The sequence below is a fragment of the Bufo bufo genome, chromosome 8 (genome assembly GCF_905171765.1).
Source record: "Bufo bufo chromosome 8, aBufBuf1.1, whole genome shotgun sequence".
Classification (NCBI taxonomy): domain Eukaryota; kingdom Metazoa; phylum Chordata; class Amphibia; order Anura; family Bufonidae; genus Bufo; species Bufo bufo.
In genome coordinates this window covers 7,190,156-7,205,055 of record NC_053396.1, presented here as the reverse complement: position 1 = coordinate 7,205,055, position 14,900 = coordinate 7,190,156, and the positions used below count along the sequence as shown (strand labels likewise).

The window sequence follows — 14,900 nt, the reverse complement described above, 5'->3', positions numbered from 1 at the left end:
CCTGGCTTCAGAGACTTCAGGCTTTGGCCTTTGTGTCCAGCAGAGCTGAAGGTGCTCTACCTGGCTTAGGCATGACATGTCCAGCAGGGACGTGGACCTGCTTCCTTCCTCAACCAGGGGCTACTCTCCACTCACCTCTAACTGGAACCCTCACCTCCTTAGAGGAAGAATTAGAATGGAAAGAAGTTTCCATCCTCTGCAAATGTAGCTCTGCCATGCTTGCTGCCACCTTCTGGTGAACCAGGTACATTACATGAACATTAACAGTTACATAGAAATAGCAATGCACATTGTAGTGGACTGAAATAAATGCATAAGATGACACTGTGTTAGCCCATAGAAGACGGTAGCGGGGTGCAGAGTGTCATTACACATCTATTACACATTACACATCTATTCGAGTGTTTTTATTTCTGTAAATGTCTTGATTTTTTTTGCCATGACAACTTTATCCAAGCACAATTCTGAGATTTATGGCTCTTTTCTTTACCGATTGACAGGTAAGGTATTGTAAGGTATGTCCAGGTACCAGAAGACTTAAGTCTCCAGAACAAGTTTTTTTTAGACAGGTTATCTCCACAGAGCTTCTGCACGCACCTCCTCTGAACACTGATATGCCCCCTAAATATGTCTTCTGTTTTTTTCTCCACTTTAGTTTGGTTTTTAGGCTTTCTCTCTGGCCGGTTCAATATACAGGGCTGTGTCTTCACTCCCTCCACTTCATTGTCTGCCTATTTTGAGTTTTAACCTCTCTCTATGGGGAGGGTGGTAAGAGCCCCCACCTAATAGTGACAATTAAGACCTGTTAACTCTTAACTGCTTATTACACCGGAGAATGCATAATCGCAATGAATCACATTTGGAACAGTTTTTGCAGTGTACCACTGCGTTGCAGTGGGACGCTGCATGGCCGTGGTTGCATGTGCTGCTGATGCCAGTCTTTGCCTGCAACAGCACAATGACCATTTTGTGTGTTTCACTATTGGTGGCGCATGTCTCTTGCTTTCTCTACAGCTGTTTTTCTTAACTCCAGTCCTCAAGGCCCACCTGTCGGTCATGTTTTCAGGATTTCCCTAGTATTGATCAGGTGATATAATTTGTGTCAAGGCATCTGGACCACAAGTATTCAATTCGTGGGTTCTTCTCAAATTATGACCAACAGATGCATCCTGAGTACTGGAGTTGAGGAATGCTGCTCTCCAGAAGTTCTGGAGAGGTCAGCAAAAGGTGGTTAGCCATTACCATTGATAACAGCGGGGAAAAAAGGATCTCACAAGCCATTGTTTTTAATTTGTAGATTGTCATCACTTATGAGCAAGGTCCTCGCTCCTGTATAGTGTCAGCTTTTCTAGACAGGAAACTCTCTCTCTTGTAGAGTTTAAGATTTTATCAGCAGGGACCTCTCTCCTGTGGAGTGTCAGCTCTTCCAGACAGGGACCGCTTTCCTGTAGTGTCATCACTTATAGGAAGGGTCCTTGGTCCTGAAGAGTGTCAGCTCTGTCCTGTAGATCGTCATCTGTTAGGGACAGGGTCCTCTCTCCTTTTCTATGTAGGCTATTAAAGTGTAACTGCCATTTCATTTTTTATTCCCTAATAGTATAGTACACCCTTCTGTATACGGTAAGTGCTTTTGTGATTTAAAATTTGATCATTTTAAGTTTTGGGAGGAGAAGCTCAGCCCTGACAGCCTGGAGCTGGGCTGAGGCAGAAATTGGAGGGGAGGGATGCTTTAGATAATGATATCTTCTAAATGGTAGCAGCTAGAAATATGCAACTAGTCTAGTTTGAAAGCTGACAGTCCAGGCTTTCATATAAGACCAGAATGACAGCTCAACAGAAATCACTGTTAGAAATAGAGTCAGGAATAATCGTGGGTAAAATCTGCTTTTACTTTCAGCTTCATTCACAGCATTCCGATTTCTATCATTGATATCTTCCCCTGTACTGAACAGATTTATGTCATTCTGGTATTTTCTGAAAGCTTTGAATATAACCAGAGATATAAGCAGCTAAAGCAGCCCCCCCTCCCTGTCAGTCTGGAAGATAATGTGGGACTGCTGGCTATTAAGAGGTTAAAATAAATGCTTACTGATTTAATGTAATTGCAGGGCTTGTCTCTGGTTAGCTGTATATGAGGATACACACTGCTCTGGGTACTGTGGGAAGTTATCTGCATTCTGATTGGTCCTGCTAGTTCATGTGAGGAGAGCAAGGGCTTATGGGAAGTGAGGGAAAAACAGGATGGCCTCAAGTAAGGGCAAAGATCCTCACAGGAAGAGCAGCAGAGGCCATCTTAGAAAGTTGATGAAGTAGAGGCACAGATAAATATGGTTGCTAAGGGATGAATACAGACATCAGAAAGGTAAAATTAGCTGAAAAATGCAGCTTCATGAATATCTTTCCTTTAGTATCATATGTTAGGAATTTCATTTTTGGTAGTGAAATGGCAGTTAGTTACACTTTAAGAACAGGTTCTTCTCTCCTAAAGAGTGTCAAGTCTTATGGGGAGGTACCTTTCTTCTACAGAGTGTAATTTCTTAAGGATAGGGTCCTCTCTCCTGTAGATTGTCAGCTCTTAGGGACAGGAACCTTTCTTCTATAGAGTGTCAGCTCTTAGGGGCAGGGTCCTCTCTAATGTAGGCTGTCAGTTCTTATGGGCAGGAACTTCTCTTCCATAGAGTGTCAGCTCTTACGGGCATGGTCCTCTCTCCTGTAGATTGTCAGCTCTTAGGGACAGGAACCTTTATCTTTCTGTATCATTGTTTATTTTTGGTTTAGGGTTAGGGTTTTTTACTTGTTTATTACTTCCAGCGGAATTTGTTGGCACTAAAGAAATAAAGATTATTTTCACAAATAACTTAATCACCATCCATTTTACCCCATAGGACATTTTGTTAGAAGTTCTAATTTCAGAAGTTTTGACCATTAATTGACCAACTATGAAATTTTTGTCTTGCTCTTGAATGGTCATACAAAGCTCTTTTGTTGCGAATCGCATTGTGATCTTTTGGAAGAGCAATAAATCTTCTCCTCTTAAGGAATTCTGGAACCCCAAAACCATCGGCCCATAGATATTCAGGAGACAGAATTTTAGTTGGCTTGTGATAAAGGAAATATTTGTTTAGATAGCTCTCGTCATGCCAGACGGCTTCAATGTGATTTGCTTTGTCAATCATCATCTCATTATGGCAAAAATTGGTCAACTTGTAGACCTCTTCTACCTTTCCCCCAAAATAACCACCAGCGTAATAAAAGTCTCCTTCATCAGAAGGAATGTAGGCGGTAGACTCTTTTCGCCGCTCATATGTGAAGTGCGCGCGGGTAGCGCCATAGAAGCCGGGATGTAAGGTGCCAAAAACATCACTGAGGATCTCCACCCCAACCTCATCTCTAAACTTCATGTCCACATCAACGCACACCAAGTAGTCCACTTCATTGATGAATCTTTGCCGCGTATAGTCTCGAATCATTTCCATGCGTCTCATGGACACATCCTGCCATCTTTTGTAGCTTGGAACCTCTAAGATCACCAGTTGCCTTCCCTCAGGAAGGGTGATATTGGGCATGTCTTTAACGCGGTCTGTGAACACGTAATAGTTGACCATATGTCCCACCATGAAGAACTTTTCGGCAGTTTCAATAAAAGTCTGCAGAAAGACTGTGTACCTGAAATGGTAAATTATGGCAGTCAGGACTTTCGTTGAGCAACTGCACTTAAATTTGGGTGCAGGAACTTTGTTGAGGGAGTTTGCTAATTTTACTTCTTTAGAACACGAACAAGGTCAAATCATGCCAGCCAGAAGAAATGAATATCACTGCAAGCAAGTCCAAGTAATAATTAACAAAATGTCAAATCGATAAAAAACATCACAATATGAAAAATCCCAGGGTGAGAAAAGGAGGGAGCAGTGAAATCATAAACTGATCACTTGCCAACCCAACAAGGAGGGGTACTGATGCCATAAGATGATTCATGGTTCCAGGATCTGGGTTCAGGTAACCGTATCTGCAGTTGACAATTCTTTCCACCTGGTGATGTGAAAAGTATAGTCACAGCACCCTGCGCTGACCGTTACAGATTTGCCATCCTGAGAAGGCTGACCCCACAAACCACGCTCCGTTGAACCCCTGTTTTGACCCTAATCACACATCCCATCATCTTATGACATTTATACCAGACTGGTTGACTTGGTGCCTTTCTCTGTTTACCGCCCCCTATTGGATGGTAATTTTATCAGTCTGACATCTGATGACAATTTTCTAATGCTGTATCATAATAGGTTCGCCCCATCCTGCTAATTTGTGATTTATTGGTGTTTTCCGACACCCTCGCCACTTTAAAAAAAAGTTGGCAAAATGTGAGCGATATGCCACAGGTGAGACCTTCATGGCCCAAATCATTTAACAACGTGTGTGCCAGCTCCTGGCTGGAGTAGAATTTCACTCTGGTGACACATTTATTAGGAGGTGTGCTATGTGGCCCCTGTTTCTTGTCATATTTGAAAGGCAGGTGTTTGAAAAACATACTTACTTTTTGATGGCAAACACAGTGAGGCCTATGCGAACATGTCTCTTGTGGAATTGTGCATTCAGTATATCGATATTGTAGGTGCCATTCCATACAATTGGTGCAAACCAAGGCGTCATTATCAGGACATCGGTTCTCCTGTAAACAAAACCAGTTGGTCAGTTTGCCCCTTACCTGTGGAAATTGTCAAAAAGTTGCTGCCTTGCTATCAATGGAGTTCAAAGGGGTTTCCCTCTTGTGAGAAATTATGATATGCATAAGTGTAAAAGAAAAAAAGAAAAATCATACATCCCTCATCCATTTGCTCGTGATAGGCCAGCCGCTGCCATTTTGCGTGAAGATCTCGCACGGTGACGTATGATGTCACCACGGGCCTCGTGAGATCCTCAAGCAAAATGGCAGCGGCTGGCCTATCATGAGCAAATGGATGAGGGATGTATGATTTTAAAAAAATTTGTTTTTTAATTTTACACTCTGTTATGTAGATCAGATGCTGCGATCATGTATGAACACGGCATCTGAGGGGTGCAATGACGGGGACTAACTACTGACAAAGAAATGCACTTCGTGACGAAGTAATTTGTCACAAAGCTAATTTTTTTGTAAGATTCGCCAAAGCAGCCAAAATCGAATTTTTGAATAATTTGGTCATCTCTCATTAATATTGTAAGCTCTTGCAAGCAGGGCCCTCACTCCTCTTGTCTGCTGCTGTTATATATGACTGTTTGTACATGAACCCCTGAACTGTAAAGCGCTGCCGAATATGTTGCCGCTAAATAAATAAAGATGATCATTATTATCCACTATGCAACTATGACTTTTTAATTGTTTGTTTTGATGGGGTGTTACCATTTTTTACCAAAATAGCAAATATTGCCCATTTATGGCATAACAAAATGAAACTTTGTTTTTCCAAAAATAGAAATAATTTCCCCCCGCCTTTATTTTGACATATTTTGTTAGATACTTTTTTACATACGTTTATTTTTGTATTTATTACGATTTATTACTTTTTTTTAACTTTTATTTGTACGACGTGAAAAAAACTCGATATTATATTTTTTTGCATTTGCTGCTGTCAGTGCCCGGCTCAATTCTATCCTTGTTGGGATATCCTGCCCACTGTGGGCAGCATGGACCTGATGACCAGACAGGAGGAAGGTTATAAACTTACGACTTACATCTGACTTACAGTTTTGACCTTTTCCGAGCTTACACTTCCCAGAATCTCTTGCTTGTTCAGGGTTTGCAGAGAGCTTTGTTTGATGATTGCATTATCTCATGTAGGATAACCCAACCCCCCTCCCCCAAATTCCCAAATTATCGGAACTCAGGGGAGTGTCTGTCAATAGGCTTACTGACTGTTTACAGCAGAATTGTGAATGCAGCTCTATCTATTACAGGCAGTAACACAGAATCAGTACAAAAACACACTTACAGAGGCTTCAAGGCATTCGGCTTTTCATACAGCATTCTGGGAGAAAATTGTAGGAAAATATAAGATTAAAGAATCTACATCCAAAGCAAATATGTTCTCATTTGTGTAATGAATAGGAAGTTGTTCGTTGAAAGTCTCCCAGACTTCTGAGATTACTAGTAAATTCCACTAGAGGGAGCTCATTGCATAGATTTATATTCCTCCCAGTGTGTAATGGGCTCCCCCTAGTGGTGGCTGTAGGCGGCTATTTTTTCATCTTGACTACTATGGCTACCTGAAGGAAGTCAAAAATGTTACCTTTCAAGACAAATATCTTGTAATAGGTCCAAGTGGGAGGCATTTGCAAGCGTTTTTGATTCTGTCCTGTGTGCACAAAAGGGAGCATTAAAGATGCTAGACTAGTGAAAGGGGGTGTTTAACCGGTGGCACTCCATCTGCTGTGTAACTACAAATCCCAACATACTTTCCTGGGGGCATGGGCAGATGTGGCCACCTCGCAGACAATGCAATTGCACTGTGCTACAGAGCTCACAAGGGTTCCAGCCATATACCCTGCCATAGGCCGCGTGGTGCTGACAGGTGCGAATGACATCATTGTGCATGCAGTGAATAGCTGCCAACCAGACAAAGGCAGATCTGCAGTGAGAGATTTCCTCCGTTCATTATGGGGGCTAGGTGAATATTTATTTTGGCGACACTATTGCGTTTGTCTCAAAGAGTACATAAAGGTACATGATATTGTGTAAGGGGCACCATACTATGTAAAGGGACACAGCAAAAAGCATTATACTGTACGTAGGGGACACATAAAGGGTCACCATATTAGTGGAGCTTAGTAGTGCGACAAAGACCCCCTAACATGATTTTGTCTAAGCCCCCATAAATGCTAAATCTGCCGATGCAGGGTGGGGTTGTAGTTTCACAGCAGCTGGAGAATGCAGACCCACTACCCCTAGCCCAAACCTCTTCCCTTTAAAAACCTGATGCAGAACCATTAACTAAGTACTCACTGAGGATGGCAGATGATGTTCACATCCGAATGCCACTCGCGTCCGCTGACATTAAACCTGCAACAAAACAAAAATGGAAGAACACTACAGTCAGTCTGAAATGGCTGATAACATGGGGCAATAGACTGTATTCTCCTGTCCTACAGTCATCCTCTCCCTGAAATGGCTGATAACAGGGGGCAATAGACTGTATTCTGCTGTCCTACAGTCATCCTCTCCCCTGAAATGGCTGATAACAGAGAGCAATAGACTGCATTCTCCTGTCCTACAGTCATGCTCTCCCCTGAAATGGCTGATAACAGGGAGCAATAGACTGTATTCTCCTGTCCTACAGTCATCCTCTCCCCTGAAATGGCTGATAACAGGGGGCAATAGACTGTATTCTCCTGTCCTACAGTCATCCTCTCCCCTGAAATGGATGATAACAGGGAGCAATAGATTGTATTCTCCTGTCCTACAGTCATCCTCTCCCCTGAAATGGCTGATAACAGGGGGCAATAGACTGTATTCTCCTGTCCTACAGTCATCCTCTCCCCTGAAATGGCTGATAACAGAGGGCAATAGACTGTATTCTCCTGTCCTACAGTCATCCTCTCCCTGAAATATCTGATAACAGGGGGCAATAGACTGTATTCTCCTGTCCTACAGTCATCCTCTCCCCTGAAATGGCGGATAACAGGGGGCAATAGATTGTATTCTCCTGTCCTACAGTCATCCTCTCCCCTTAAATGGCTGATAACAGGGAGCAATAGATTGTATTCTCCTGTCCTACAGTCATCCTCTCCCCTGAAATGGCTGATAACAGGGAGCAATAGACTGTATTCTCCTGTCCTACAGTCATCCTCTCCCCTGAAATGGCTGATAACAGGGGGCAATAGACTGTATTCTCCTGTCCTACAGTCATCCTCTCCCCTGAAATGGCTGATAACAGGGAGCAATAGACTGTATTCTCCTGTCCTACAGTCATCCTCTCCTCTGTAATGGCTGATAACAGGGGGCAATAGACTGTATTCTCCTGTCCTACAGTCATCCTCTACCCTGAAATGGCTGATAACAGGGGGCAATAGACTGTATTCTCCTGTCCTACAGTCATCCTCTCCCCTGAAATGGCTGATAACAGGGGGCAATAGACTGTATTCTCCTGTCCTACAGTCATCCTCTCCCTGAAATGGCTGATAACAGGGAGCAATAGATTGTATTCTCCTGTCCTACAGTCATCCTCTCCCCTGAAATGGCTGATAACAGGGAGCAATAGACTGTATTCTCCTGTCCTACAGTCATCCTCTCCCCTGAAATGGCTGATAACAGGGGGCAATAGTCTGTATTCTCCTGTCCTACAGTCATCCTCTCCCCTGAAATGGCTGATAACAGGGGGCAATAGACTGTATTCTCCTGTCCTACAGTCATCCTCTCCCCTGAAATGGCCGATAACAGGGGACAATAGACTGTATTCTCCTGTCCTACAGTCATCCTCTCCCCTGAAATGGCTGATAACAGGGAGCAATAGACTGTATTCTCCTGTCCTACAGTCATCCTCTCCCCTGAAATGGCTGATAACAGGGGGCAATAGACTGTATTCTCCTGTCCTACAGTCATCCTCTCCCCTGAAATGGCTGATAACAGGGGGCAATAGACTGTATTCTCCTGTCCTACAGTCATCCTCTCCCCTCTGAAATGGCTGATAACAGGGGGCAATAGACTGTATTCTCCTGTCCTACAGCCATCCTCTCCCCTGAAATGGCTGATAACAGGGGGCAATAGACTGTATTCTCCTGTCCTACAGTCATCCTCTCCCCTGAAATGGCTGATAACAGGGGGCAATAGACTGTATTCTCCTGTCCTACAGTCATCCTCTCCCCTGAAATGGCTGATAACAGGGGCAATAGACTGTATTCTCCTGTCCTACAGTCATCCTCTCCCCTCTGAAATGGCTGATAACAGGGGGCAATAGACTGTATTCTCCTGTCCTACAGTCATCCTCTCCCCTTAAATGGCTGATAACAGGGGGCAATAGACTGTATTCTCCTGTCCTACAGTCATCCTCTCCCCTCTGAAATGGCTGATAACAGGGGGCAATAGACTGTATTCTCCTGTCCTACAGTCATCCTCTCCCCTGAAATGGCTGATAACAGGGGGCAATAGACTGTATTCTCCTGTCCTACAGTCATCCTCTCCCCTGAAATGGCTGATAACAGGGGGCAATAGACTGTATTCTCCTGTCCTAAAGTCATCCTCTCCCCTGAAATGGCTGATAACAGGGGGCAATAGACTGTATTCTCCTGTCCTACAGTCATCCTCTCCCCTGAAATGGCTGATAACAGGGGGCAATAGACTGTATTCTCCTGTCCTACAGTCATCCTCTCCTCTGAAATGGCTGATAACAGGGGGCAATAGACTGTATTCTCCTGTCCTACAGTCATCCTCTCCCCTGAAATGGCTGATAACAGGGGGCCATAGACTGTATTCTCCTGTCCTACAGTCATCCTCTCCCCTGAAATGGCTGATAACAGGGGGCAATAGACTGTATTCTCCTGTCCTACAGTCATCCTCTCCCCTGAAATGGCTGATAACAGGGGGCAATAGACTGTATTCTCCTGTCCTACAGTCATCCTCTCCCCTGAAATGGCTGATAACAGGGGGCAATAGACTGTATTCTCCTGTCCTACAGTCATCCTCTCCCCTGAAATGGCTGATAACAGGGGGCAATAGACTGTATTCTCCTGTCCTACAGTCATCCTCTCCCCTGAAATGGCTGATAACAGGGGGCAATAGACTGTATTCTCCTGTCCTACAGTCATCCTCTCCCCTCTGAAATGGCTGATAACAGGGGGCAATAGACTGTATTCTCCTGTCCTACAGTCATCCTCTCCCCTTAAATGGCTGATAACAGGGGGCAATAGACTGTATTCTCCTGTCCTACAGTCATCCTCTCCCCTCTGAAATGGCTGATAACAGGGGGCAATAGACTGTATTCTCCTGTCCTACAGTCATCCTCTCTCCTGAAATGGCTGATAACAGGGAGTAATAGACTGTATTCTCCTGTCCTACAGTCATCCTCTCCCCTGAAATGGCTGATAACAGGGGGCAATAGATTGTATTCTCCTGTCCTACAGTCATCCTCTCCCCTGAAATGGCTGATAACAGGGGGCAATAGACTGTATTCTCCTGTCCTACAGTCATCCTCTCCTCTGAAATGGCTGATAACAGGGAGCAATAAACTGTATTCTCCTGTCCTACAGTTATCCTCTCCCCTGAAATGGCTGATAACAGGGGGCAATAGACTGTATTCTCCTGTCCTACAGTCATCCTCTCCCCTGAAATGGCTGATAACAGGGGGCAATAGACTGTATTCTCCTGTCCTACAGTCATCCTCTCCCCTGAAATGGCTGATAACAGGGGGCAATAGACTGTATTCTCCTGTCCTACAGTCATCCTCTCCCCTGAAATGGCTGATAACAGGGGGCAATAGACTGTATTCTCCTGTCCTACAGTCATCCTCTCCCCTGAAATGGCTGATAACAGGGGGCAATAGACTGTATTCTCCTGTCCTACAGTCATCCTCTCCCCTGAAATGGCTGATAACAGGGAGCAATAGACTGTATTCTCCTGTCCTACAGTCATCCTCTCCCCTGAAATGGCTGATAACAGGAGCAATAGACTGTATTCTCCTGTCCTACAGTCATCCTCTCCCCTGAAATGGCTGATAACAGGGGGCAATAGACTGTATTCTCCTGTCCTACAGTCATCCTCTCCCCTGAAATGGCTGATAACAGGGAGCAATAGACTGTATTCTCCTGTCCTACAGTCATCCTCTCCCCTGAAATGGCTGATAACAGGGAGCAATAGACTGTATTCTCCTGTCCTACAGTCATCCTCTCCCCTGAAATGGCTGATAACAGGGGGCAATAGATTGTATTCTCCTGTCCTACAGTCATCCTCTCCCCTGAAATGTCTGATAACAGGGGGCAATAGACTGTATTCTCCTGTCCTACAGTCATCCTCTCCTCTGAAATGGCTGATAACAGGGAGCAATAAACTGTATTCTCCTGTCCTACAGTTATCCTCTCCCCTGAAATGGCTGATAACAGGGGGCAATAGACTGTATTCTCCTGTCCTACAGTCATCCTCTCCCCTGAAATGGCTGATAACAGGGGGCAATAGACTGTATTCTCCTGTCCTACAGTCATCCTCTCCCCTGAAATGGCTGATAACAGGGGGCAATAGACTGTATTCTCCTGTCCTACAGTCATCCTCTCCCCTGAAATGGCTGATAACAGGGGGCAATAGACTGTATTCTCCTGTCCTACAGTCATCCTCTCCCCTGAAATGGCTGATAACAGGGGGCAATAGACTGTATTCTCCTGTCCTACAGTCATCCTCTCCCCTGAAATGGCTGATAACAGGAGCAATAGACTGTATTCTCCTGTCCTACAGTCATCCTCTCCCCTGAAATGGCTGATAACAGGGGGCAATAGACTGTATTCTCCTGTCCTACAGTCATCCTCTCCCCTGAAATGGCTGATAACAGGGAGCAATAGACTGTATTCTCCTGTCCTACAGTCATCCTCTCCCCTGAAATGGCTGATAACAGGGGGCAATAGACTGTATTCTCCTGTCCTACAGTCATCCTCTCCCCTGAAATGGCTGATAACAGGGGGCAATAGACTGTATTCTCCTGTCCTACAGTCATCCTCTCCTCTGAAATGGCTGATAACAGGGGGCAATAGACTGTATTCTCCTGTCCTACAGTCATCCTCTCCCCTGAAATGGCCGATAACAGGGAGCAATAGACTGTATTTTCCTGTCCTACAGTCATCCTCTCCCCTGAAATGGCTGATAACAGGGGCAATAGACTGTATTCTCCTGTCCTACAGTCATCCTCTCCCCTGAAATGGCTGATAACAGGGGGCAATAGACTGTATTCTCCTGTCCTACAGTCATCCTCTCCCCTGAAATGGCTGATAAGAGGGGGCAATAGATTGTATTCTCCTGTCCTACAGTCATCCTCTCCCCTGAAATGGCTGATAACAGGGGGCAATAGACTGTATTCTCCTGTCCTACAGTCATCCTCTCCCCTGAAATGGCTGATAACAGGGGGCAATAGATTGTATTCTCCTGTCCTACAGTCATCCTCTCCCCTTAAATGGCTGATAACAGGGAGCAATAGATTGTATTCTCCTGTCCTACAGTCATCCTCTCCCCTGAAATGGCTGATAACAGGGAGCAATAGACTGTATTCTCCTGTCCTACAGTCATCCTCTCCCCTGAAATGGCTGATAACAGGGGGCAATAGATTGTATTCTCCTGTCCTACAGTCATCCTCTCCTCTGAAATGGCTGATAACAGGGGGCAATAGACTGTATTCTCCTGTCCTACATTCATCCTCTCCCCTCTGAAATGGCTGATAACAGGGGGCAATAGACTGTATTCTCCTGTCCTACAGTCATCCTCTCCCCTGAAATGGCTGATAACAGGAGCAATAGATTGTATTCTCCTGTCCTACAGTCATCCTCTCCTCTGAAATGGCTGATAACAGGGAGCAATAGACTGTATTCTCCTGTCCTACAGTCATCCTCTCCTCTGAAATGGCTGATAACAGGGGGCAATAGACTGTATTCTCCTGTCCTACAGTCATCCTCTCCTCTGAAATGGCTGATAACAGGGGGCAATAGATTGTATTCTCCTGTCCTACAGTCATCCTCTCCCCCCTGAAATGGCTGATAACAGGGAGCAATAGACTGTATTCTCCTGTCCTACAGTCATCCTCTCCCCTGAAATGGCTGATAACAGGGGGCAATAGACTGTATTCTCCTGTCCTACAGTCATCCTCTCCCCTGAAATGGCTGATAACAGGGGGCAATAGACTGTATTCTCCTGTCCTACAGTCATCCTCTCCCCTGAAATGTCTGATAACAGGGGGCAATAGACTATATTCTCCTGTCCTACAGTCATCCTCTCCCCTCTGAAATGGCTGATAACAGGGGGCAATAGACTGTATTCTCCTGTCCTACAGTCATCCTCTCCCCTTAAATGGCTGATAACAGGGGGCAATAGACTGTATTCTCCTGTCCTACAGTCATCCTCTCCCCTGAAATGGCTGATAACAGGGAGTAATAGACTGTATTCTCCTGTCCTACAGTCATCCTCTCCCCTGAAATGGCTGATAACAGGGGGCAATAGATTGTATTCTCCTGTCCTACAGTCATCCTCTCCCCTGAAATGGCTGATAACAGGGAGCAATAGATTGTATTCTCCTGTCCTACAGTCATCCTCTCCCCTGAAATGGCTGATAACAGGGAGTAATAGACTGTATTCTCCTGTCCTACAGTCATCCTCTCCCCTGAAATGGCTGATAACAGGGGGCAATAGATTGTATTCTCCTGTCCTACAGTCATCCTCTCCCCTGAAATGGCTGATAACAGGGAGCAATAGATTGTATTCTCCTGTCCTACAGTCATCCTCTCCCCTGAAATGGCTGATAACAGGGAGCAATAGACTGTATTCTCCTGTCCTACAGTCATCCTCTCCTCTGAAATGGCTGATAACAGGGAGCAATAGACTGTATTCTCCTGTCCTACAGTTATCCTCTCCCCTGAAATGGCTGATAACAGGGGGCAATAGACTGTATTCTCCTGTCCTACAGTCATCCTCTCCCCTGAAATGGCTGATAACAGGGGGCAATAGACTGTATTCTCCTGTCCTACAGTCATCCTCTCCCCTGAAATGGCTGATAACAGGGAGCAATAGACTGTATTCTCCTGTCCTACAGTCATCCTCTCCCCTGAAATGGCTGATAACAGGGGGCAATAGACTGTATTCTCCTGTCCTACAGTCATCCTCTCCCCTGAAATGGCTGATAACAGGGAGCAATAGACTGTATTCTCCTGTCCTACAGTCATCCTCTCCCCTGAAATGGCTGATAACAGGGAGCAATAGACTGTATTCTCCTGTCCTACAGTCATCCTCTCCTCTGAAATGGCTGATAACAGGGGGCAATAGACTGTATTCTCCTGTCCTACAGTCATCCTCTCCCCTGAAATGGCTGATAACAGGGAGCAATAGACTGTATTCTCCTGTCCTACAGTCATCCTCTCCCCTGAAATGGCTGATAACAGGAGCAATAGACTGTATTCTCCTGTCCTACAGTCATCCTCTCCCCTGAAATGGCTGATAACAGGGAGCAATAGACTGTATTCTCCTGTCCTACAGTCATCCTCCTCCCTGAAATGTCTGATAACAGGGGGCAATAGACTGTATTCTCCTGTCCTACAGTCATCCTCTCCCCTGAAATGGCTGATAACAGGGAGCAATAGACTGTTTTCTCCTGTCCTACAGTCATCCTCTCCCCTGAAATGGCTGATAACAGGAGGCAATAGACTGTATTCTCCTGTCCTACAGTCATCCTCTCCCCTGAAATGGCTGATAACAGGGGGCAATAGATTGTATTCTCCTGTCCTACAGTCATCCTCTCCCCTGAAATGGCTGATAACAGGGGGCAATAGATTGTATTCTCCTGTCCTACAGTCATCCTCTCCTCTGAAATGGCTGATAACAGGGGGCAATAGACTGTATTCTCCTGTCCTACAGTCATCCTCTCCCCTGAAATGGCTGATAACAGGGGGGCAATAGACTGTATTCTCCTGTCCTACAGTGATCCTCTCCCCTGAAATGGCTGATAACAGGGGGCAATAGACTGTATTCTCCTGTCCTACAGTCATCCTCTCCCTGAAATGGCTGATAACAGGGAGCAATAGACTGTATTCTCCTGTCCTACAGTCATCCTCTCCCCTGAAATGGCTGATAACAGGAGGCAATAGACTGTATTCTCCTGTCCTACAGTCATCCTCTCCCCTGAAATGGCTGATAACAGGGAGCAATAGACTGTATTCTCCTGTCCTACAGTCATCCTCTCCCCTGAAATGGC

At 45.2% G+C, this 14,900-nt stretch overlaps 1 protein-coding gene across 1 annotated transcript in view; it reads right to left on the bottom strand.

Moving 5' to 3' along the window:
- Positions 1-2,390: 2,390 nt before the first annotated feature.
- LOC121009511 (histo-blood group ABO system transferase-like) overlaps positions 2,391-14,900 on the bottom strand; it is a 52,885-nt gene continuing 40,375 nt past the window's right edge. The window contains exons 3-7 of the mRNA XM_040442697.1: positions 6,977-7,033; positions 6,264-6,329; positions 5,967-6,002; positions 4,532-4,666; positions 2,391-3,666 (exon numbers count right to left, since the gene is read on the bottom strand). Of these exons, the coding sequence (XP_040298631.1) occupies positions 2,910-3,666; positions 4,532-4,666; positions 5,967-6,002; positions 6,264-6,329; positions 6,977-7,033 (1,051 nt within the window). The 3' untranslated portion in view covers positions 2,391-2,909. The remainder of the gene's footprint in view (positions 3,667-4,531; positions 4,667-5,966; positions 6,003-6,263; positions 6,330-6,976; positions 7,034-14,900) is intronic.